This window comes from Lissotriton helveticus, chromosome 3_1, assembly GCF_964261635.1.
Source record: "Lissotriton helveticus chromosome 3_1, aLisHel1.1, whole genome shotgun sequence".
NCBI lineage: Eukaryota > Metazoa > Chordata > Amphibia > Caudata > Salamandridae > Lissotriton > Lissotriton helveticus.
Genome location: NC_136061.1, coordinates 1,691,254,524 through 1,691,279,375, shown reverse-complemented (window position 1 = coordinate 1,691,279,375; position 24,852 = coordinate 1,691,254,524). Strand labels below are relative to the sequence as shown.

General features: G+C 49.5%; 1 protein-coding gene across 1 annotated transcript in view; it reads left to right on the top strand.

The window, feature by feature from the left end:
• LRP1B (LDL receptor related protein 1B) overlaps positions 1–24,852 on the top strand; it is a 3,812,342-nt gene that overhangs the window by 1,579,097 nt on the left and 2,208,393 nt on the right. Inside the window, exon 15 of the mRNA XM_078683424.1 lies at positions 20,341–20,463. Within this exon, the coding sequence (XP_078539550.1) occupies positions 20,341–20,463 (123 nt within the window). The remainder of the gene's footprint in view (positions 1–20,340; positions 20,464–24,852) is intronic.

Sequence of the window (24,852 nt, the reverse complement as noted above, 5' to 3'; positions counted from 1 at the left end):
GCAGGAGTTATCTAGAGTGTGTATCCCGCTTACCGTGACTAGAAGCAAGGGTCCCTACTTGAACCAAGGTACCTACCTCTGCCCAATAGAGACCCCCATCTCTAACATATTGTATTCTGTATAACTTCAAATATATGTTCCATTTATTAAGATAAATATTGTGCTCCTCAATCTCTGATTTACATGAGTTCAAATACATTTAAAAATTTCAATCTTTAACCAGCTTGGCACCATGATCAAAAACATGCCATTCTTTTGTAATATCAAAGTAATCTTCACACAAAGTGTATGCGCTTCAGTGATGTTCAATATATTTAGCATTATGGGACAGATGTACAAAGTATTTTGGTGCTCACAAGAGTTTGCAACCACCAAAATTATTTAACTAATCCCATTTTAGGAGTTGGAAAAGTATTTCTGACTACGAAAATGGGATTGCAAATGAATACTGATTTATTATCCGGAAAAAGCATCTTTAGTCATTGCTTTCAAATTCTGATTAGATATTTTCTTTGCCAATATTTTGCAGAAATCTAGTTACAATACAATTAAGTCACTGGCACCTCAACCTATTCATAAAAGGTGACCCCTTGCCTTTGTGGATATAAAATAAAATGATTAGGGGCGAGGCAGGGGTCCAGGGAACCACTGTCTACTTTCCAAGAAAACCTTAAAAAACGCTCTTTTTATTGTAATGAAGTCTTTATTTATTTATTGCAATTTTATATAGCGCGAACATTACCCGAAGGTGTCAGAGCCCTTTACAAAAGAACCAGTTGGTTTACATAAGGACTTTGGATTACATGAGTTACATAAGAGATACAAACAGAAAAAATTGCAAATGTACAAGCCACTCAAGGAAGAGATGCAAACAGATAAACTCTAAATCACTGGGAATGGTAGTAAGTACAAAGGTCTACTACTTATACTCGTGGTTAGAGTTATATATATACATATTGAAAATTCACTCAGGATTACATTTTACCAGCGATTAGGCTTGGACAATTATAACTTACATATTTACAGAGCAGGAAATTCTTGCCAAGGTTTAGCCAGGTGTTCAGGTAGTGTTGCACTCAAGGGTGGTGGTCTTGGGTCTGGAGGGATCTCCGAGTTGGATATGTCCATAGGGGTAGAAGGCAGGATGGTGGTGGGGGGAAGCAGCATGCTGGAGGTCAGGTGCAATACCCAGGGCACTTTCCTTGGACTCGTTCTCCGCACGCAGTATTTAGCTGAGAATTGGAGCGCAGCCGCCATGGCAGGGTCAGGCACAATGGTCAGGCAGTTCATCGCTAGCTCGTGGCAGCACACTTAAGTCCCAAATTCACTAAAACGTTAACAGACTGTGGCAAAGCTAGCGTTTCCAAAACTGGGCCCCACTAAGTAATGATAATGAAAAATGGATAAGTTCACCACCCTAAGATCTCCGGTTCCAGGCCTCAATCCGTCCAATAACACCTTACTGTCTGGGGTGCACCAGCTATACACCAGAGGTCACCGTGCCGGTCCCCCCGACTTCTCCTCTTCCCCCATGGCCCTTCATAACTCGACCATAGTGTCCTCGCAGGTCTCAGGCCTTGCGGCACGCTCCAGGGCCATAGTTCACTTTTGAGGCGTCATTTTGAGGGTGCTCGACCTCCTGCGGCTCCCGTGGCAGAGCTAGTCCCTGTCGTTCTTGTGGGTGCTTGCGGTGTCCGATGCAGCCCTGCTTCATCAGTAGAGTTACCGGGCCAGTTTCAGCCAGCTCCCTGGTCCCGGCTGCCAGCATTCACGTTGATAGACTCTGGCCGGTGCCCGAGTCTATCAACAGTACCCGTTTCCTTAAAGTTAAAACAGACTGTATTAAAAAAAATATTTAAAAAGTGATCACAAGCATAGTGCTCTGCTAACAGGAGCAGGCCACCATCCTTGGCATGCCCACCAATCTTAGTAAGTCGCAATTTGCATCCTTCCTTAGGAATATTGATGAGGTAAGTGGTGTGGCGCCGCGGCCAGGGCGACTGACTCCGGAATCTGGGGATCACGGTTCGATCCCCGGCACCGGCGGCAGAATAGCCCAGCACCATGTGACTCTGGGCAATAGCTTGCTTAATCTTCCCGATGGCCCCCAGCGCCTAGAGACCCTTACAGGTGATTGTGCGCTTTACAAATGTGGATTATTAAGCCACACTGAAACCCATGATGGTTCAGAATTTTCTGAATTGTACTATTAGTACATAGGTCTAGTTACAAAATTTCTGATTGGTTAATAATATACTGGTTACAATTAGCAAACAGTATTTTGAATACATCTGGCCCCATATTCTATAGGCGATATTATGTGCTCTGTGTTTATACCTTACTACAATTGATTTATGTGTCCAGCGTTTGGATGCTCTTCATTGCTACTAAGTGCCCTCCCCACCAAAATAGTTGTCTGCATGCCCACACAATTTAAATGCAGACTACTTATAGGTTTAATCATGGCGGAGACTTCCCTGTCTCTGACGTGATTAAACCCCTTAGGTGGCACCATGTAGTAAGGGCCATCCGAAGCAGACCTTTATTTCTACCCGCCTGTTTTAGATGGGTGGAATTAGAGGTCTATTTGCACTGCCAACCACTGCCAGAAAATCTCTGGTGGTAAGGGGCAGTGAAAACTGGCAAATGCTCCCCTCGCTAAGGAAGAGGACTCGATTGGAGAGGGGAATATTTAGTTTTTGATAAAAAAAAGTGGTGTGAGGCACCGTCAACTTGACGGTGCCCTGCACCAAGCTGCAAAAAGCATTGAAATGAGTCGCCATGATGGCAGTTCCTGCCAATGCTTTGGAAATTACCTCAAGCTAGTCAGTTATTTCTAAATTAGGTGGGGGGGGCAACTCCGTCAGGGCGACAGACTAATTTACCCAATCGACCTTATCAGAGAAACAGGCCACCCACCAAAATATAAGTGGGGCCCTTAATACATTTTAAAAAAAGCTCTTGACACATTTTACCTCAAGTTAACCATCGATAAATGAAGAGAGGTTGTTGCATAGCCACTCACATAATTTACATCTGACAAATGCAAATTCCTGACATTAGTTATCCACGTTTGAGGCCCTGTATCCATACCAGTTGATTAGAATGTAGATGTTGCGATATGTTGTTAGAAATAGAAGACAGATCAATTGCCAAATTAATCTACATGGTGAACTTTAACATTTCAGAAAAGTGAGTGATGTTAACGTCAGTAAGCACTTGTTTGCAGTTATAGACGTGAAGGAATCTAGAGGTTTTTTAACTGCGCTCATTCTAACCATCACAATTCCACAAACTACTAATTTTCCTCAGATATATATAGAGAAGGTGAATATAATTCTATTTTACACCAAGACATCAAAATATATTCAGTCATGACTTGGTCTCATCTCGTTTCAGTAATTCAACTATTCTTTTTAATAGTGCTACCACTATCACTAGATAATGCAATATCTTGGGTTTATCACTTCACAAAATAATAGGGTACACTTTATAACCTTGTTGGCCCTGCGCTTCAAAATTGAGTGTTGCTGTTGAGGACTTTTATAATGTATGTTGAAAAGCTGCAACATTTTGTGTTGCATGATGTTATGCAAGTACACCCCTAAAACTTAAGTAAATATAGCTCCATGTCCCCATTATCTCTGACACAAAAAGGCAATGACTCTAAAGCATAGGAAGTATTCCATCTACATGTGGTGATCATTTTTCCTGCCCTGGTAGGCCATGCCTTGCAAAGAGCTCCTGGGCTAGAAGAATGCATGTAACAATGGCCACCTTAAATGTGGTGGGACTTCTGATCTACTGATGGGATGGTCCTGTAGCAAGCTTTCCCCCTGACTAGAGGTTCTTGATAGTGAAGCCATCTGAGAACCTTCTGCCAGGCAGCTTTTGCTACTCCCACCTATATATTAGTTATTGGAATCATGGATGTAATGGGACTGGAATCCAACTGATTTATTGTTAGACCACTGTCTCACGAAACCCTCAGCATTATACATTCTCATTTCAGTACCAGTTGCAAAACATATTTTTAGGTTTAACTTACTATGGAAATAGCCCTCATCATCTAGATAATTATTTTCAAGAATCATCTTTCAGTGTTCATTGCACTGAAATCTAATTAGTTTCACATAATAAATATCAGCTTGGGACACACAGCTCTGTCCCACCTTTGTTATCCAAGAATGATTTCTCCATGTGGATTGTACTCCTCATAAATTCGTGTTCATGTGAAGAAGCTGAGGCCGCCTCCGTTTTACTTTGTGTAATCTGTTTTAAAGGTATTAAAAATATGTATATGTTTCTCTGTGATTCAATGGAGTTTAACCGAATTGCGAATTGGTTTTGTGCCCTTTCCACATAGTTTGCTCATTACCTGCTGTATAGTTGTAAAATTAGCTTCGGGGTATACATAATAATTGTGAAATATTCCTCTCTACTACATTTTAGTGGATGGCTTTTCTACTCATTAACCTCCTCTTGAGAATGTTAGAAGTTCATTGCACAATCATGGCCACCAGCTGAATGTAAATGCAAGGGAAGAAAGGGAGGGAGATTAAAAGACGGTAATACCAAACAAAATATTGCAATAAGACTATCAGCAACTGTTAAACAAATGTCAGCTTTTTTCCCAACCACCCTTGTCTTTTTCTTTTCTTTGTTCCACATGTCCACAGGCGTCAGGTTGCATTCAAATATGCAAAGTTTGCCCTTCCTTCTAAGCATCTTAAAGCCACCTTACAAGAATCCTGCAAATCCCAATTTAGGTGCAAAACGTGCTGCACCAGAATCAGAATTATAACACAATGTCTAATGCCACCCTCTGCTTGCAGGTGTTTGCCAGTATATGTCTTCCAGGCAGTACATACTCCAGCTTAGTGCACTTCACAAATCATGTATATTTTACATATTGTCCTCCTTAACTAGGCCTGAAACACTAATTAATGCAGTACCGGTGAAGCTGTTAAATACCAGGAATGAACAACATGTAGCTAATATTTTCGTGCATTATATACATAATTTTTGCAGAATTGTGTGTAATACGTGCCAACATCTTGAGTATCTTTTCATTGCAGAGGTATACCTCACACAAAAAAGTCAGATGAGATAGCAACAGAATATTTCAAGGACTTTCTACACAAACCAGACTCCTCCAGGCAAAAGGCTTTTTCAAAATGTTGAGAAATGCGAATTGGTGTGTTTTTTTTTTACATTTTGTGTGGGGCGAATTTTGGAAATTCTGAAAGATTACACCAGTGTTACAGCCATTCTCACAAGGTTGCTAAATGCCACACTCGGCGGTATTGCAAATTGCTGATGGCCCCATTAGTATGCGCTAAAATGACGGTCTCAATAATTATGGTCTAGGTTTTTATTCCATACAGGTTTATATTTTATATTTGCTACTATATTGATTAATAACCCTTATTGGTTCTTCTGGTATTTACACCTTCAGCACAGTGAGCAGCCTTAAACATGCCTGACACAGCCGTTAAGTTGTATCATTATGCTTGAAAGGTCTAAAGTTAATATGAATCATGTCATATTGTTCTCCACTGTAGCATATCTGATTGAACCGTAAACACAATCTGATTAGACAACACTCAGAAACCCTTATCACGGGCATATACTATTGCTCTTCCAGGGGCCAGATAAAAATGGACCTCATTTTCCACACCATGAGACCTGCTAACTGGAACAACATCCTCAAGACACATCTGCACATATCCAAAACAACCAACACCATCCACAGGTGCAAACGTACGATCACACTTCCTAACCGCCCCAAACACAGCAGCAACACCTCTGTAACCATCAACACCAACGGCACAGTCTTGATCCAAGCCAATAATGACAACCTAGAAGCTTTCGACTCCCTCTTCCCCTCGCTCCGCAACGCCCCACCGCATTCACATAGCTCCCACCGTCCACCTTCTTATCCCCTGAGAGACCACCCGTCCATGTGATTGCACATGAAATTCACAAGACCTCTGCCATGCAAGACAACCTCCCCCTCCAGACACCATCTGCCACTCTGTTTACCCCTCCCAAGAGCGCTCCGATTCTCGCCCACGCTCCAAATTGAATCCGAGCGCCGACACAGGCGTGACTCTCCAACACCCTACAGACCAACACCCACCCCCTTCCTTAACCCACCACCCCCACAAGACCTCTGCCATGCAAGCCAACCTCCTGCCTCCAGACACCATCCTCCACTCTGTCTACCCATCCCGATTGTGCCCAATTCTCTCCCACCCTCCAAATCGAAACGGAACCCTGACACAGATGAGGCTCTTCAACCCCCCGACCAACACCCACCACTACCTCAGGACTAGGGCTGGGCTTAGTTTGCATAGCATCACTACGCACACTACGCAGAATTTTGTAAAAAATGTGTGGAAAACGAGCGCATGTCCTGAGGGTCCGTGTGCCCAGGGCGGAGCAGGCTCCCTGATCTCCCTGGGCTGGCTGGGTTGCAGTCAGGGCCTAGGGTTTGGGATACCCCGTCCTGCGGTCTGCCAAGAGTCCATCTACCCGGGACAAAGGTCCCTGGTGCAGAGCCCCGGAGACCTGTAAGGCTCCATGGGTCCCGAGTGGTCCTTCCCCGGGCGGCTGGGCCCCAGGAGCACCTGTGGACCTCCCCAAGCCTGAGGCCCAGTGTGGGGATTCAGAGCCCCCTGAGCCCTGCCGCTCCGGAGCCCTTCAGCCCCGGAGCCCAGCAGCCCGAGCCCTGCAAGGGCAGGCAGGAGCCCTCCCGCGAAAGCTCGGGCAGGCAGATTGATGTTATTTCGAACCTGGCCATCTGGTCGCACCAATCCCTTCGGCCATCTGGTTGCACGCAATGCTTTCCAATGGGGCGACCAGTCGGCCGCGTCGGCCTGGAAGTCCCGATGAGGGCTCATTTGCCTCCCAGATCCCAGCCAGGGCTCTAGGAGGTTGGGCACATTCGCGCCTAGGGTCCCCTGAGCCTTGCGGTGCTCACGGGTTCAGAGAAAGAGGGGTAGCTTTCCTCCGGATTACTAGGGGCATGGTATTCCGGAACACCCCTCCCGGGCTGGCGGTTCTCTGCTGGGGACTAGATGGGCTATGCCCGGGCAACACCTCCCAAGGCATCTGGGGCTCCCTCCTCCAGCCGTGGCATGGCAGAGTGCCCGGGACGGGCTCCATTGTTCCTGGTCAGTCCTCCCCCAGGCGTCGGGGCCCGAGAGCTCCAGTGGTCCTTCCCCTAGGCTTGAGGCCCAGCCAGGGTCCCCGAGCCCCCAGGAAGCAGAGTCCCCTAGCCCTGCATGGGCAAGCGGGCACCCTGCCGAGAAGGCTCAGGCGGGCAGCTGGGAGTTCTTGCGGTCCCGGCCATCTGGTTGCAACTTTCCCCTTGGCAATCTGGTTGCACGCAATGCTTTCCAACGGGGCCACCAGATAGCCGGGCTTCCCTGGAAGTCCCGATGAGGGGCCATTTGCCTCCCCAATCCAAGCGAGGGTTGCAGGAGGTCGGGCGCCTCTGCTCCCTGGGTCCCCTCTGTCACTTGGTGCATGCGTGATCCCAGAAAGAGGGGTAGCCTTCCTCTGGATTACTAGGGGCAGGGTATGCTGGGATACCCCTCCCGGGCTGGCTGTTCTCTGCCTATGATGGGCTATGCTCGGAAAACAGCTCTCCTCCGTCCGGGGGCTCCGGCCCACGCCGTGGCAAAGTGCCCTGGATGGGCTCCATGGGTCCCGGGCAGGCCTCCCCCGGGCATCCGGGCCCGAGAACTCCGGTGGTCCTTCCCATACCTGAGGCCAAGCTGGGGTCCCAGAGCCCCTGGAAAGTGGAGCCCCCAAGCCCTGCCCTGCGTGGGCAGGCTGGAGCCCTACCACGAATGCTCAGATGGGTAGCTGGGAGTCTTTTCGGTCCCAGCAATCTGGTCGCACCTGCCCCCCTCGGCCATCTGGTCACACCCAATGCTTTCCAATGGGGTGACCAGATGGCCGGGTTTCCATGGAAGTCCCGATGAGGGGCCATTCACCTCCCCTATCCCAGGGAGGGCTCCAAGAGGACGGCGCCTCCATGCCCTGGGTCCCCTCCATCACTCGTTGTGCGAGGGTTCCCAGAAAGAGGGATAGCCTTCTTCCAGATTACTAGCGGCAGGGTATGCCGGGATACCCCTCCTGGGGTGGTTGTTCTCTGCCGATGACCAGATGGGCTGTGCTCGGACAACACCTCTCCTCTGCCCGGGGGCTCCAGCCCACGGCGTGGCAAAGTGCCCGGGACGGGCTCCATGGGTCCCGTGCAGTCATCCCTCGGGCGTCTGGGTCCGAGAGCTCCAGTGGTCCTCCCCGCCTGAGGCCCAGCCTGGGTTCCCAAGTCCCCGGGAAGCAGGGCCCCTGAGCCCTTCGTGGGCAGGCAGGAGCCCAACCACGAAGGTTCGGGCGGGCAGCTGGGAGTCCTTTCAGTCCCAGACATCTTGTCGCACCTTTCCCCTCGGCCATCTGGTCACATGCAATGCTTTCCAATGGGCCAACCAGATGACCGGGCTTCCCTGGAAGTCCCAATGAGGGGCCATTTGCCTCCGGGATCCCAGACAGGGCTCCAGGAGGTCGGGCGCGTTTGCGCTTAGGGTCCCCTGAGCCTCGTGGTGCGCACGAGTTCTCAGAAAGAGGGGTAGCCTTCCTCCGGATGACTTGGGGCAGGGTATGCCAGGACACCTCTACCGGTTTGGAAGTTCTCTGCCGGTGACCAGATGGCCTGGGCTCGGACAACACCTCTCGGTCCGGGGGCTCCGGCCCACAGCATGGCAAAGTGCCCGGGTTGGGCTCCATGGGCCCTGGGTAGTCCTCCCCGGGCGTCCGTGCCCGAGAGCTTCGGTGGTCCTCCCCATGCCTGAGGCCCAGCTGCGGTCCCCGAGCCCCCGGGAAGCAGAGCCCCGGAGCCCTGCATGGGCAAGCGGGAGCCCTACAGCGAAGGCTCAGGGTGGACAGCTGAGAGTCCTTTCAGTTCCGGCTATTTTAGCACACCTTTCCCCTCGGCCAACTGGTCACACGGAATGCTTTCCAATGGGGCGACCAGATGGCCGGGCTTCCCTGGAAGTTCCGATGAGGGGCTATTTGCCTCCTGGATCCCAGCCAGGGCTCCAGGAGGTCAGGCGCGTTTGCGCCTAGGGTCCCCTTCGTCTGGCTGTGCCTACAGGTTATCAAAAGGGGGATAGCCTTCCTCCTGATTACTAGGGACAAGGTACTCTGGGACCCCTCTCGGCCTAGCTGTCCTCAGCCAGCAGCTGGATGGCCCAGGATGCCGCCCTAGCCCTGGGCCCATCTCGGGGCCTGCCGTGTGGCAGGCTGCCCTGGATGGGGTCTGGCATGCGCGGGGAGCCTTACCCTGTTGGGCTGGGTCCAGGGGCCCTGGGGAGGATGGCCTCCCTACCTGGCCCGGGGATGCTTCCCCTGCACCTCTGGCCCTGAAAGCCCCGGCTGGGTCCAGGGGTCTGCCGGCCCCTGGTCAGGTGCTCCGGCCCTGGACCCTGTCTCCCAGCCTGCGGCACTGCCAAAGGCCCAGAACGTGGTTCCGTTGTGCCCGGGGAGCCTCCCCTTGCTTGGCTGGGTTCAGGAGCTCCATCCGGGGCCCCTGAGTGCCCCGGGGAGGGTGGCCTCCCAACCCCAGGCTCTGTCCTTGGTCCTGCCGTGTGACAGGGTGCCCGGGATGGTGTCTGGTAGGCCCGTGGAGGCTTACCCTGTGCCTCAGCCTGGGAGCCTCGGCTGGGTCCAGCGGCTCAACCGGGCCCCAGGTCAAGTGCTCCGGCCCTAGGGCTCGTCTCCTAGCCCCTGCCGCACTTCCAAAGGCCCAGGACAGGGTACCGTTGTGCTCGGGGAGCCTCCCCTTTCTTGGCTTGGTTCAGGAGCTCCATCCAGGGCCCCGAGGTGGGTGACCTCCCCAACCCGGGCTCGGTCCTTGATCTTGCCACATGGCAGGGTGCCTGGCATGGTGTCCGGCAGGCCCGGGGAGGCTTCCCCTGTGCCTCTGCCAATAGGGATGCAGAAAGAAGGAAAAGAAGTGCAGAAAGAAGCTACTGAGGGGCTGAAAGAGATAAGAAGGGTGCTGAAAAAAGCAAGAGATGTACAGAAAGAAGCAACAGAGTTGCAGAAAGAGGTAATAAATGTGCAGAAATAGGCAAGAGATGTGCAGAAAGAAGCAAGTGAGAAGCAGAAAGTGGCAAGTGAGCTGCAGAAAGAGGCAATAGAGGTACAGAAAGAGGCATGATAAGTGCAGAAAGAGACACCTGGTGTGCAGAAAGAGGCAAGAAAAGTGCAGAAAGAGGCAAGAGAGGTACAGAAGGAAGACAGTGAGGTGCAGAAAGAAGCAAGTGAGGTGCAGAAATTTGCAAGAGAGGTGCAGAAATAAGCAAGAGCCATGCAGTAAGAAACAACAGAGGTACAGAAGGAGTCAAGAGGGGTGTAGAAAGAGGAAAGAGCAGTGCAGAAAGAACCAAGAGATGTGCAGGAAAAGGGAAGCAGTTTGCACAAAGAGGCACGAGATGTGCAAAAGAAGGAAGAGAAGTACAGAAAGAAGCAACAGAGCTACAGAAAAGAGTGGCACAGAAAGAGGGAAGAAAGGTGTAGAAAGAGGCAAGAGAGTTGCACAAAGAGGGAAAAGGGGTGTAGAAACAAGCAAAAGGGTGCAGAAAGAAGCAAGTGAGGTGGAGAAAGAGGCAAGAGAGGTGCAGAAAGAGACAATAGAGGTGCAGAAACAGGCAAGAGAAGTGTTGAAAGAGGCAACAGAGGTGCAGAAGGAGGCAAGAGAACTGCAGAAAGAGGCAAGAGAGTTGCAGAAAGAGGCAAGTGAGATGCATAAAAGAATAGAAAGAGGGAAGAGAGCTGAAGAAGGGGGCAAGTGAGGTGCAGAAAGAAGCAAGATGAGTGCAGAAAGAAGCAACAGACATGCAGAAAGGGGGAAGAGGGATGGAGAAAGAGGTAAGAGGGGTGCAGAACAAAGGAAGAGAGGTACAGAAAGAAACTCAAGTAGTGCACAAAGAAGGAACAGAGGTGCAGGAAGAGGAGAAAGGGGTGCATAAAGAGAGAAGACGGGTGCAGAAAGAGGCAAGAGGGGTACAGAAAGAAGCAAGTGTGGTGCAGAGAGAGGCAACAGAGGTGCAGAAAGAGGCAAGAGAGGTGCAGAAAGTAAAAGAGATGTGCAGAAAGATGCAAGACAAGTGCAGAGAAAGAAAGAAATATACAGAAAGAAGCAACTTAAATGCAGAAAGAGGCGAGGGAGGCGTAGAAAGAAACAAGAGTGGCTTGCACACCATTAGTACCAATTTAACACCCACATTTAGCAATAAGTAGCAGGTGACCATTCTAGGTTTGAAATGGCCTGCCACCACTCAATAACACCTGGCACTGCATTTTGATAACATTTGAGCAGTTTGAGCTAGGAACAAGTCTTTTATTTTTAGAAAAAAGTTTTTTTTGGGCCTGGGTGCCCTGTGGGACCACCTGAGCAGGCCTAGTGGGTCAGGGGCTTTCTACCCTTCCCCCTTTTCTTCTTGTTTAATCTTTTTTCTAATGTTTTCTTGTGACTCGGTTACCGAGCCACAAGATGGCTGCCAATACTTCCTGGTTGCGATGATGGATTCAACCCAGATCTATGACTGGGGTGAGTGTCTGAAAAGTTTCAGCGCTCCATCCATCATCTCCTTGTGTTTGCTTTGTTTGCCCTAAGTTTGCAGGGTATGCCCAGACGTAGGTCCCGTGCTCACTTTGCCACTGGATTCAAGCTAGCCCGGCTGATGAGGGCTGTTAGCCCGAAACTGGTCCCAGGATGCTTGCTTCCGGTCCAGGGAAGCCATGGCTTGGCAGTTCAGACTGGACTGTTCCCATGAGGCACAGGGTCAAGACTGATTTGGATATAGTTGTGTCTGAACTGGGGTGGCAAAGTTAGCTAAAGAACGATGATGGATTCAACACCGATCTGTGACTTGGGGTGAGTGTCTGAAAAGTTTCAGCGCTCCGTCCGCCATCTCATTGTGTTTGCTCTTTAAATAATGCAATGGAAATTAACAGCATTAAAATATTTTTTAAATAAAATACTGTTTAGCGATACTGACATCGAGAGCAAGTAGAGTGTATCAATGCAAGTAGGGAGTATCGAACAGAACACTTATCTGGTACTGTGAAACTGCAGTATTGAGCGGGTTTTTTTACCTCCAGTTTGGTGAAGTTCACTTGAGCAGGGAAATAAATATACAGGAACTGACAGATAATAGACCCCAAGGAAGAGTATGCACAGTCTAATCATGACCCACTCACAGCCATTGGAAATCAGGTCCCCACATTTTAATACTGAATCCAGATGGATATCACGGGATTGGCAAAAAGCGGTATAAGAAAAAGACAGCATTTGATATCATCTCCCTGCAATAACAGCTTCATCCCAGCCAATTGACCGTTTGGCTCCACCTCACATCCCTGCTAAATTAACAACACATTGAGCTGAGATAACCAAAGCCCAAAACTTTTTTCGTTACATTTTTGCATCATAAAAGTACAGATCAAAAGAACTTCCAACAGTCATCACAAGGGTCATAAAACCAGAATATTAACACCTAACAAATTATTCATTAAAGGGAAGATAAGAACCAACAGTGCATACTCAATTGGTATTATACCATCTTTAATTCAGGCCCACATCTGTTACTTTGCGAAGATCTGTGATGTCTGGTAAAAACAATAAAAATACATATCTTAAAAAATATATTAAAAATGACCACACCACATAAAACAACCTCCCAACCAAAAAAAGTGCATAGTTAACCCAACCTCTAACTGCTGAGTGCATTCCTCCTTAATTTTATTATTTGTCATATGAAGCTGGCCATGGAAAAGCATACCAGAGGGCAGTGCAGTTGCTCAAGGAACGATAACTCTGGTCTAAACTGACAATTTGTTTTCTTTAATATGGTAAAATCATTGTTTCACTGGGTGTCTTATATAAATGGCAAAAGAACACAATATTCTAATTCAATTGAATGGAAAGACCATCACAAGGGCAGGGGGCCAGTCTGACACCGAATATCAGTGTGCTGCATTATCCCACCCTGAGAGGAAGGTAATTTAAAGGAAATCTTGTTAAACAAAGCTATGTTGTAATTTCTGAATAGAGGCCACAAAATATTGAGTACCATCCCAAAGGGTAACCTGATTGTACATGGACATAGTGGGCTTGTGTCTATCCACAGCTCTTCTGTCTGAGGTAACCTTGGCCAGAAACTTCATTTTAGGAATAGCCTTTGGGCAACACCGACAGGATGCAGGGGAGAAAACAAAAACAGATAGCCTAATCTCCTCCAGAGAAGTTTTAACGTATTCTAACCATAGCATATCAAGCGCTACATGCAGTTTGGTACAATCCTCAATAATCGGACAATTTAGCGGGGCGGAATCGATGGCCAGATGGAACGCCATAGCAAGAGTGGGGCTAATCTGATTTTATCATCAATGTGGGGGGTACCAAGCTCATCATGGCGTATAGAAGTTGAACAGGCATGCAGGACTGCTAAAAGATTTTTGATAAATACATTTCAAACAGTTGAATATCACTAGCATCCTCATATGCCTACCCCATAAGATGTGGTCACACAGATTTTGCTGAGTAAATGGTCAACAGCTCTTTCCCATATTTCATGGCCAATTTTTTACAAAAACTCTGTATCCTTGTTATTATTTTTTCAAACATAACAGATCTGTTAGATATCTTAGTGTTCAACATATATTTGCTATTAAAGATAACAGCTGAATGGGAAAAGCAGGCTTTCTTAGCAACTCTCATGTTGCTAATATGGTGTATAGTTCTTATCTTAGGTATCTACCCACACATGTCATAGTATAGTTTTACTTTCATTGACCTGTAAATCCAGGTCCCTTATAAAGGGAACATGCCTCACCCTGGAACACCTCTGGGTCAGCACCACCCCACTGATCAGCCTTGCTCACGGATAGGGATGCTGAATCCCTTTCCGTCTACAGGGAAAGAGGCTTCTCCATTAGAGTGATATCTTTCAACATGACCCCCGCTGCGCATGTCAATAAAGAGTCCAAGGTGGTTATGGTATCCCCTACATTAGGTCGTGCCACATTATTCCTTTCCCCCATGTTCCAAGGGTACCAGATCCCGTCAAGAATGACCATAGGAAGTTATGACCAAGAGGAAGGGCCTGGCTTGGCCTCTGTCAGTCACTGACGGGCACAGGATGGGCCTGTCCTTGGCCTTGGCTTCGCCTAGGTACAGTCTGTGCACGTCCCACACTGCAGGTCTCCTTCCTATATAGCGCTCCTGGGTAGACAAGTGATGCTTGTTGTATGGCTGCCTCAAAGCCTCAATGCGACTCGGGACACGTAGTTACCCCACCCTGCTGTGACTCCCGCTCTGCAGGACTCCTTCATGTGCTGTATAGCGCTCCTGGGCAGACAGGTGATGCTTGTTTGAAGGGCCACCTTCAAACCTACAATGCCATTCGGGAGACGTAGCCAGGGTCGGCCTTAGGCATGTGCAAGCTGTTCACCTGCACAGGGCTACCAAACCCCAGGGGCCACCACGCCAATATCTTTCCTTAATATAGTAATCCTCTGAGGGTGGATACATATTTGCGTGGCGGCCCCTGGCAGGGATTTGGCGGCCTCTGGCTCTGTTCCACCTTCAAACCCCCTGACCCCTCCGTCTGGGGGGCTCCGCCCCGCCCAGACCCCCTCTTCCGGGGCCCCCTACCTATGCTCCTTGCCCAGGGCCGTCATGAGCCTAGAGTCGCCCCTGACGTAGTCCCCCGCCACTGCTGTGATATCTGCTTGCTCGCAGGCCATGATTGAAGGGCTGTGATCCTAGTGCAATCCAATTTATGCTGAGGATATTGTTGTGTTCCTGTTTATTATATGCTCATGACGCCTCCGGCGCACAACGTTAGGTCATGTGACCTACTATAATAAACAGGGGCACGCACGCACGCACGTTCATACGGGTGCGGAGCAGAGTACCAGCAACAGCACACCCAGTGTCCGTTCCTGTTATTTCTAGGCCACGTGCCAGGCCTGTAATTATCCCAGGTGCCCCTGAGTGTAGGGTCCCAGCAGCAACCCCTAGGGTCACCCAATCGGCCCCCTTATACAACACAACAATTGGCGACGAGGGTGGTTGATCGAGCCTTCGCTACGTGTGGGTGGCGCTGGCCCTCTTGTGCGGCGGCCGCGAGCGTGTGTCCCCGCTCGCGGTGCTCGTGCCACACGGCCGCCCACACGCTGTGCGTGCACAAGGTTGCGGAATCTCGCCAGTCGGGCGTGCAGGTGAGCTGGATCACCGCCCCTATTTCAGGACTGCCGCGCTCCCGCTCCGTCTTGGGACCCTGAACCTCTGCTCCCTCGGTCCACGAACCTTCTGTTGGGGCCACGGTGCTCCCGGGTCTGCGCCGCACTCGGTCTCCCTGCCGGTGCGTGAAGCGCGCGATCCTCTGGCCCTGTCCGGACGGCGCTCCACGCCGCAGCCGCGCCCCGCCTTCTCTCACGCATCGTGCGGACGCGGTGTTCGGCGTTTGGAGGCCGCTGCTCCCACGCGCCCGGTAGTAGGTTGCCCTTGGGGGGAAAGAAGGGCCTGTGCAAAGGATACCCCAGTGCTGAGGGCCAACCGGATAGCGGGGTGCACACGCGAGAGTCAACGGGCTCTGGGGACAATCACAGGGCAGGGAGCCTACGAGTGACGCTCAACGCCCCACCTGTCACGGAGGGCCCTACCTTTCACCAGTCACGACATGGCCACAATACCACCTATTGAACCATTTGTAGTGGAGGGATCGCCGTCGTCATTGGCCCCCAAGTGGAAGGAATGGGTGGATAGACTCTTGGTATTTTTCGAAGCCACAAAAGTTCACAAAGAGCAGAAGCGGGCCATGGTGCTCCACCTAGGCGGCAAGGACGTGCATTCCATTGCCAGAACACTCGTGGAAGCCACTCCCAAAACTCACAACACACTCATCAATGCCCTGAATGCTCATTTTGAACCCATGGCTAATCAGGACTATGAAAGATTTGTATTCAGGCAAGCGCGGCAATTGCCCGAGGGGTCGTTGGACACGTATCACACCAGGCTTAAGAGACTGGCGTTATCCTGTGGGTTTGCGGATGCCACTGAGGAAATACGGGGTCAAATCATTCAAGGCTGTGCATCGGCCAAGTTGAGAGAACGGATTTTGGAAGAGTCGGGTAAGCCGCTAGCTGACATCCTGACACTTGGTTGCACCAAGGAACTGTCCAAAGCACGAGCCGCCCACATGGAGGCAGCCCTACAAGCACCGGTCAAGGCTGAACCAGTCAACAAGCTCCAGGTACGAGCGCCGGCCAAGTGGAACAAGAAACCTGCGAGGGCACAGGCAGGAGCGTCTGGCTTCCCGTGTGGGTACTGTGGAGGCCCAAATCATCCAGCACCGGAATGTCCAGCTCGAGGGAAGCGATGCTCAGGTTGTGGCAAACTCAACCATTTCGAAAAAGTGTGCCGCTCGAAGAAGTTTCGCAAGCCCCGACAAATAGTGAACGCATTACCGGAAGGCAATCAGAGTCAAAGTGACATGGACGATGATGAGGAGGAAGAAAGAACGGTGCATAAGGTCCACATGATAGGAACAGCCCCGCGTCGTGCCAGGAAACTTCCACAATGCTCACTCAGAGTGGCGGAGCAGGAAATAATGGCTGTGGTAGACACAGGGGCCACCATCAATCTTATGAGTGCCGCTCTTTATAGAACAATGACTCACCCTCCAAATTTGACTCCCTCACCCATTACGGTCTTTGCATATGGTCAGGAGACGCCCCTCAGAATCAGGGGAAAGTTCCGGACAACCATTACTCATGGGGACAGAACCATCAATGCCAACGTATTTGTCTCGGAAGATGGGCAAGGTATGCTACTGGGATGTCGAGCGGCTGAAGACCTAGGCGTCGTCACCTTTGCGTTTGGTGTCCATGAAGAGTCGGTGCAGCAACTCATAACGGATTTCTCTGATATCTTCCAAGGTATAGGACGTTTCACAGGTCGTGAAATACACCTCCACGTAGACCCGACAGTGCAGCCAGTCGCATTGCGACACCACCGCATAGCATTCCATCTCAGGCCTCTGGTGGAAGAGGAACTCAGAAAACTGGAGGCAGCTGGCATCATTGAAAAAGTCACAGGCCCCACCCCATGGGTATCGCCCATCGTGGTAACAAGGAAGCCGAAGCAACCAGGAGCTGTTCGGATTTTTGTAGACATGCGTCTTCCCAATGCTGCTATCAAAAGGGAACGCCACATTACACCCACCATCGATGATCTCATCGGGGAAATGGCCGGGGCCTGTTGGTTCTCAAAACTGGACCTTCGGTCTGGGTACCATCAACTGGTGTTGGACCAAGAGTCAAGGAATATCACGACGTTTTCAACACACATAGGCCTCAGAAGATACACCAGACTCAGCTTTGGAATATCCAGTGCGGCCGAAGTATTCCAAAATGTGATCCAGGAGCTGATTGCAAACATACCTGGGGTGATCAATGTCAGCGATGACATTATGATACATGCGATAACCATTGGGGAGCACAACCAACGACTGGCCCAAGTATTCCGAAGACTAAGAGAGGCTGGACTAACCCTACATCGAGAAAAATGTGAGTTCCTGCGGCGGAAAATAGGGTTCTTCGGATACACCTTCTCGGCAGATGGAGTTCAACCTGACCCGGAGAAGGTCAAAGATGTTAAGGATGCCAAACCCCCCACTACGGTCACCGAAGTTCGCAGCTTCCTAGGGATGGTCAACTACTGTGGAAGGTTTATTAGAGATCTTGCCAATCTGACACTTCCTTTGAGAGAACTTACGAAGGACTCCACTCCCTGGACATGGGGACCGGAGCAAGACAAGGCATTCGAGAGCATCAAGGCAGCTCTATCGGACAACACCACTCTAGCTTTCTTTGATCCCCGAAACCTCACCCTGGTGGCCGTAGATGCCGGCCCTGTAGGGTTGGGTGCAGTACTTATGCAGAAACAACGGGATGAAATGGACTGGATGCCGGTGGCATTTGCGAGCCGTTCACTCACAGACACTGAGCAAAGATATTCCCAGATTGAAAAGGAGGCCATTGCCATACATTGGGGCTGCAGATATTTTCATCTCTATCTGTATGGAAAACCGTTCACTGTCATCACAGATCACAAGCCGCTGGTGGCCCTGTTCTCGGGGACCTCGACGAAACCACCACCCCGCATAGAAAAGTGGATGCTGCAACTACAGGAATACAACTGCACCATTGAATATCAACCAGGAGCCAAGAATCCGGCTGACTATCTTTCACGACACCCCCGGGCTGCAACGCCTGAAGAGATGGAAGAGGCTAAAGAAACTGAAGCTTATGTCAAGTGCGTCATGGCTAGATCGTGTCCACGCTCCATCTCTGTAAGTGAAGTGGCAGAGGCCACCACCCAAGATGTTTGCCTCCAAAGGGCCAGGGAAGCAATGCAGAAGCGAAACTGGCACAGAGTCAAGGAGAGCTGGAAGACACTCACACCAGAAGCTCAACAAATCATGGAGAGTCTATACCATGTGAAAGATGATCTAAATGAAGACAACACTGGTTGCCTACTACGAGGACACCGGCTGGTAATACCCTCGGCATTAACTGAACAAGTCGTTCAACTGGCCCACGTTGGTCACCAAGGAATAGTCAAGACCAAGGCGCGTCTGAGAGCCAAGGTGTGGTTCCCTCTCATGGATGAATTAGTGGAGAAGACGGATGAAGATAAGATTGCAAACAGCCGGAGAAGAGCGTATGCCCAAGTCAGGCAAAGACGAAGAGCCACAGCAGTGAAATTCCACAGAGGAGATATGGTGCTATTGAAGAACAGAGTGAACAGTTGCAAGTTCAGGTTAACTTATGAAAGAGGTCCCTGGCGTGTGATCAGTGTGAAGGGTACCCGTGTAATGGCCACCAGAGGACGAGAAGTAGTGACTAGGAATGTGTCTCACTTCAAGCACTTTCACATGGAACTGAATCCAAGGTTGATCCCACACGAAACCACAGTGCAAAAAGCGAATGACAGTTCCGTCTGTGTAGATCCCATGGCCAGCCCGGAGGACTCTTGGAGAGACGTCTCTTCTGATGACTCTGGCAGTGAAGTAGAAGAAAGGGTCAGTGATGCTGGAACTCAGGAGGCGTCGGATGAGGTATCGAACAGCCCTCCACTCACAGGTGGGACCAGTGAAGAAGTCGTCCCGGGGCGGGCGAGTTCGCAGTACAGCCTGAGAAGAAATCCAGAGCCCTCCTGTCGGCTGCGAAATTATTTCACGTAAGAATGTTCCAGTTTGTTTCATAGATTAGTTTGGCAAATTGGTGTCGCCCGGGACATGTTACTACTGTTGAGTTTGAAGTACGCTATACAGAGTATGCAAAATGTGCCAGATCGAGTTTGAACTGCTGAACTGAAGAAGTGTTTGTTCTTTGTTTTTCATGTTTTAGGAGGAATGTTGTGTTCCTGTTTATTATATGCTCATGACGCCTCCGGCGCACAACGTTAGGTCATGTGACCTACTATAATAAACAGGGGCACGCACGCACGCACGTTCATTCGGGTGCGGAGCAGAGTACCAGCAACAGCACACCCAGTGTCCGTCTCTGTTATTTCTAGGCCACGTGTCAGGCCTGTAATTATCCCAGGTGCCCCTGAGTGTAGGGTCCCAGCAGCAACCCCTAGGGTCACCCAATCGGCCCCCTTATACAACACAACAGATATCTATGTTTCATTCTTTCAAAATGTAAAGGTATTGCAATAAATGTCTTTGAGCTGTTATTGTCCTCTCAAACAGTATTGTGAGAAAGTAAATTGACAATTTAATGTTACAAAAAGTTGCATATTGTAAATTTAAAGTAAATTTGAAAGAGACTGGAGTAAATGCAGCGAAAAACGTAGGAAGATACATTTAAAATATTAAAAGGTAGTCAAAAAGAACGGAATCTATTCTGTGACTCGAATGAAAAAACAATAACGCTAGGAAATGTTAAGTGGTTCATAGTTTACTTAAAAGAATCAAAGAAAGGTAACTTAGAAAGAGCGAGAGCGGGAAGATACCTGAATCCTAGTAATTCGAATTTCAATTGAAAGCAATGTAGGTGGCTACCAGAAAAGGATACACTAAATGCGACTTAATTTATGTATTAAAGAATATTTATATTACACGTAGTGCTCGTTCTGTAAAGGCTGTTATAATTACAAAACTAAAATGAGCACTGCATCATATATTTAAGTAAAAATTAGTGATATAGATGTAAAGGTTTATTGTTTCTTTCATTTCTTTTTTGCAGGAGAAAACGCTTGTCGAGTAAACAATGGAGGCTGCAGTTCACTGTGCCTGGCCATTCCTAAAGGCAAAGTATGCGCTTGTGCTGATGATCAGTATTTGGAAGAGAACAGTACCTTATGCATGTGTAAGATAAAAACATTTTCTCGCATTGTTTTCCTTTCAGAACTATTACATAAATTGAGATGTTCAGTTTTGAAAAGAGGAGCTCTCTAGTTACTCAATAGTAAACACAAATATGCTGCAACCAAATACACTTCAGCCAGAATAAATAAACCTTTGCCCTTTCTACTGGGATCATAGCGATGGTATGAGATAAAAAATCTTTGGGATACCCATCCCCAATGTCTTCGGCAGCTCCTTAATCTGTTCAGCTAAAATGTGAGCTCTACAAAAACAAATGCTTTGATGGTCACTAAATCACCAATGTCTCTTTCAGTTGAGCAGTGTATTCAATGTGACAAACAAGGAAGCAGACCACTTCACAAACACTATACTAACTCTATGATAATATTCTTTTTGCGCTCTTCCACCCACTGTTTTCCTTTCTCATAAATCATTATAACATGGAAATGTTATCTCAAAACAGCTGCTTGATGAACACCTACCTCCCTATAGCAAGTCTTTCATTATAACCTGTACCTCAGTCTAGCTTTACACCCTCACCACATGTTCCCTCACAATTAGTACATTGAATGTTATCAATCATGCCTTTTATCCTTCCTTTCCCTCAGCAACTAATCCATGCTTCATTCCGGTGTGCTCTATTACATATCTTAATCATTGTGAAAGACCCTGTGTGCATCCACAACTTCTGCACATAATTTAACTTTAAATGCCTTCTTTTTCTCTCTAAATCACGGCACCTACTAGATGGTCCCACTACATTTTCTCCACTTGCTAGTTCACCTCACACATCTGAAGAGGCCATATTAGGATTCACAGTGATTGTATTATTTTCAAATTCCTCATCATCAAATCTTCTTCCTGACCCTTGTGTAAGGTATAAGTGTTAGTTCACCATCTGAAATTCTAGGTTCTAATGAAGTTATTTTCCTTTACTTTTGTCTGTGTCTGGGTGAAAGTCCAAATGCTTGCCCCATTTCAGAGTTTCAAGCTATCTACTTCTCTCATGGCCAATCACTTCCAGTGATGTTCCATTTATACACCAAGCAGACTTCTTTGAATGCACAGTTCAACGAACACACAATTATTTATCTTAGGAAAATCACTATGTCCTATACATACAACATCATATAATTATTCACCATAGATAGCCCATATTTGCTCTGCCATTCCCTATAAATGCCAATTAGTGCCACAGACACACCACTGTTAAAGCATGTGTGGTACGCTATGGATTGTCTTCGGTCTATAGCCTTCTCATTACTCACTCACACAAACAACTTGCAGTTAAGGTCTGTTTTCAAAGAAGAATTCCAGCCAATCTAATCAAACACACATCCACAAACCTCCATAAATGTTGACATTTACTAGTGAATACTATGCACTTTAGAGAGTGATATATTGCACAAATATTGCTATTTGTACTGGAATCAAGGCTTTGCATGGGTTGCAGCAAAAAGGCCATCATGCTGAAGACAGTGAACAATGCCCTGCTTGTCCTCAACTTAAGCCACTCTTGCTATGTTTCCCTGGCTATTATTCATTCTTGAATACAGCTCAACATGGGATATTTTTAAATGCTTCTATTTACTGCATGTGTTTTAGGGATACAGTCCTAAACGGGCTCTCATTGTCTGAGCAACCAGGGTCAACATGTAAAGATTGATTATTCACTCTCTTGCCTAATCTCCCTTGTGCGTGTAGTATCCAAGGCCCAGCACTCTGTAATCTTCATGTTCAAGCTCTTGATGACCAACTTTGTGAAAAAGGACACCTATCAACACGCTTGATCCCGTCTTCTCTTCCAGCAAGTACATCACCTTCAGCCACGCCACCGGACTCCACTGGACTGACCACAGCTGCGTCCACTTCAGCTTCAAAAGATCCACGACCCACCACCACCCGCAACAGGTACCTCACAGGAATTGGAGCAAGATCACCGGAGACCAGCTCACCACCTCCCTCAGCCAGAGCCCACCCGCCAACACAACAGACCCCAACGAAGCAGCCCGCAACTTCACACAGTGGCTGACCGCCTGCGCCGACGACCTCGCGCCACTAAAGAACCCTCCCAGCAGACCCAGAAGCAAGAAGGCATCCTGGTTCACCGATGACCTCAAGGACTCCAAGAAGACCTGCCGCACCCTCGAGAAAGCCTGGCTCCTCGACCGGACCACCGACAACATGACCGCCCTCAAACACGCTACCCGCAAGCACCACCAGCTCATCCGCACCACCAAGAAGAAATCCCTGAAGGAACGACTGGACAACAACGCCCACGACAGCAAAGAGCTCTTCACTATCGTCAAGGAGTTCTCCAACCCCAGCACCGGCACCAACGACATCACTCCATCACAAGACCTCTGCGACTCCCTCGCCTCGTTCTTCCACTGCAAGATCGCCGACATCCACAACAGCTTCGGCGCCCCACCCACGCACCCAACCGTCGAACCAACGCCCCCCACCGCCACCCTTCGCACCTGGACCACGGTGACCACCGAAGACACAGCCTGCACGATGAACACCATCCACTCCGGATCACCGACCGACCCCTGCCCACACCACGTCTTCAACAAGGCCGACTCCACCATCGCACCCCAACTCCGGAACATCATCAACGCCTCCTTCAACACCGCCACCTTCCCGGAGAGCTGGAAGCATGCCGAGATCAGCGCCCTCCTGAAGAAACCTACAGCGGACCCCACCGATCTCAAAAACTTCCGCCCCATCTCGCTCCTCCCTTTTCCTGCTAAAGTCATCGAGAAGATCGTCAACAGACAGCTGACCGCCTTCCTCGAGACGAACGGATCCCTCGACTCCTCGCAGTCCTGCTTCAGAGCCAACCACAGCACCGAGACCGCCCTCATCGCAGCCACCGACGACATCCGGACCCTGCTCGACAAGGGGGAAACAGTGGCCCTCATCCTCCTGGACCTCTCCGCTGCGTTCGACACGGTCAGCCACCGCACCCTAGTCCAGCGCCTCAGCAACATCAGTATCCAAGAGAAGGCACTGGAGTGGATCATCTCGTTCCTCGCCGGAAGAATACAAAGAGTCCGCCTCCCCCCGTTTCGCTCCGAGGCCACCGAAGTCATCTGCGGCGTCCCGCAAGGATCTTCACTCAGCCCCACCCTCTTCAACATCTACATGAAACCTCTCGCAGCCATCGCAAGCCAGCACAACCTCAACATCATCTCTTACGCCGACGACACCCAGCTGATCCTCTCCCTCACCAGAGACCCCGACACGGCCAGAACCTGCCTACATGAAGGGATGAAAGACGTCGCCGAGTGGATGAAGGACAGCCGCCTGAAACTGAACTCGGACAAGACGGAAGTCCTCATCCTGGGATCTTCGCCCTCCGCCTGGGACGACTCCTGGTGGCCCCCAGCCCTGGGCACCGCACCCAAGCCAACCGACCACGCACGCAACCTGGGCTTCATCCTGGACCCCTCCCTCTCGATGACCAGACAAGTCAACGCCGTCTCCTCATCGTGCTTCAACACCCTGCGTATACTTCGCAAGATCTTCCGCTGGATCCCGACCAAGACCAGGAAGACTGTCACCCAGGCACTCGTCACCAGCCGACTGGACTACGGAAACGCCCTCTACGCCGGAACCAGAGCCAAGCTACAGAAAAGACTCCAGCGCATCCAGAACGCCTCCGCCCGACTCATCCTGGATGTCCCCCGACGCAGCCACATCTCCAGCCACCTGAGGAACCTGCACTGGCTCCCCGTCGACAAGAGGATCACGTTCCGGCTCCTCACCCACGCACACAAGTCTCTCCACGACCTGGGCCCCAAGTACCTCAACGACCGCCTGACCTTCTACACGCCCACCCGCCAGCTACGGTCCACCAGCCTCGCCCTCGCAGACGTACCACGCATCCGAAGAGCCACCGCCGGAGGAAGATCCTTCTCTTATCTGGCTGCCAAGACTTGGAACTCCCTCCCCATCCACCTTCGGCTGACCCAGGACCATCTCGCCTTCAGGAAACAACTCAAGACCTGGCTGTTCGAGCAGTAGCATACCCCTCCCCCCAAGCGCCTTGAGACCCTCCCGGGTGAGTAGTGTGCTATACAAATGGCATGATTGATTGATTGATTGAACATCAATACCGGTATAATATTCAGCTGTATCATAAAGTTCCTTCTCTGGCTTATATCACACATCCTTCCCTGACCATAGAAAAATCCAGGATGATGTGACTTGCATAGGTCCTGCTATGTTTTCTTACCAAGCTATGTTTTCTTACAAAGAATGCATATAGACCTTGAGCTTTGGCTAACATTACACAAGTTCTGGAAGCTGAAGGAATCCACAAACTTCCTACTACCCAATTTGTCCACACTTCTCCCAATAAAAACTGTTCCCCACTTGTTTGGCT